The sequence below is a fragment of the Terrapene carolina genome, unplaced genomic scaffold, assembly GCF_002925995.2.
Source record: "Terrapene carolina triunguis isolate 2854851 unplaced genomic scaffold, T_m_triunguis-2.0 Scaffold18867, whole genome shotgun sequence".
Lineage (NCBI taxonomy): Eukaryota > Metazoa > Chordata > Testudines > Emydidae > Terrapene > Terrapene triunguis.
This window is the reverse complement of record NW_020683218.1, coordinates 320-1,258: the sequence shown is the minus strand read 5'-3', so window position 1 is coordinate 1,258 and position 939 is coordinate 320. Positions and strand designations below refer to the sequence as shown.

Genomic DNA, 939 nt, shown 5'->3' with positions numbered 1-939 from the left:
TGGTGCACACTGGGCCGCACTGGTTTGTCCTGGCCTCGGGGGACGCGCTGGTTCCCGCTGCTTTATCCGCGTCCCTCCCCCACCCTAGGCCAACAAGCTGAAGACACGAACGCAGCGGAATACCCTGAACCCCGTGTGGAACGAGGGGCTGACGTACACGGGCATCACGGGGGAGGACATGGCCCGGAAAACCCTGCGGTGAGCCCCCCCACCCTCCGCTGTGCCCCTCACTCCCGACCCGCAGCCCCCCGCCCCCGCGGTGCCCCTCACTCCCGACCCGCAGCCCCCTCCCGCCGCGGTGCCCCTCACTCCCGACCCGCAGCCCCCCGACTCCCCGTCTCCCCGCAGGGTCTCGGTCTGTGACGAGGACAAGCTGACCCATAACGAGTTCATCGGGGAGACCCGGGTGCCGCTCCGGCGCCTCAAGCCCGCCCAGAAGAAGCATTTCAACATCTGCCTGGAACCCCAGATCCCGGTGAGCCCCCGGCCCCTCCCCCCAGCCAGATGTGCCCTGCTGGACGTCCCAGATGTGTGAGAGGCCTCCCCATGTTCAGCTGGTCCCTTGTGCTGCCACCTGCCCTCTTCCCAGATGTGCCTTTGCGGCCACTCCCTTTGCCAGATGTTTTCGGGGCCAGATGTGCCCCAGAGCACCAGCCAGATGGGCTTTAGCAGCTGCTCCTTTTCCAGCTGTTCCCCAGGGACGTAAAATAACCACAGTCATCCATTATTTCCAGCTGTCACCCAGAACTGACAGCCCCTCTTCCAGATGTTCCCTGGGACAGTCCAAATATAACCTAGGACACTTTCCAGATGTTTTATAGCATCCCCTTCCCCCCCACATACACCCTTTCCAGGTTATATCCTGTTCCTCAGGATATATATACACCCCTCTGTCCAGAGGTTCCCCAGAACAGTTCCCAGATGTGTCTGCTCCCTGAT

General features: G+C 62.4%; 1 protein-coding gene across 1 annotated transcript; it reads left to right on the top strand.

Moving 5' to 3' along the window:
• Positions 1-88: 88 nt before the first annotated feature.
• Positions 89-531, top strand: LOC112124636 (double C2-like domain-containing protein alpha; the record flags this gene model as incomplete). Its single annotated transcript, XM_026661887.1, has 2 exons — positions 89-198; positions 349-531. Coding segments are annotated over 2 exons (293 nt in total), but the record flags the coding sequence as incomplete, so codon positions are not given.
• Between the last annotated feature and the right edge of the window lie 408 nt (positions 532-939).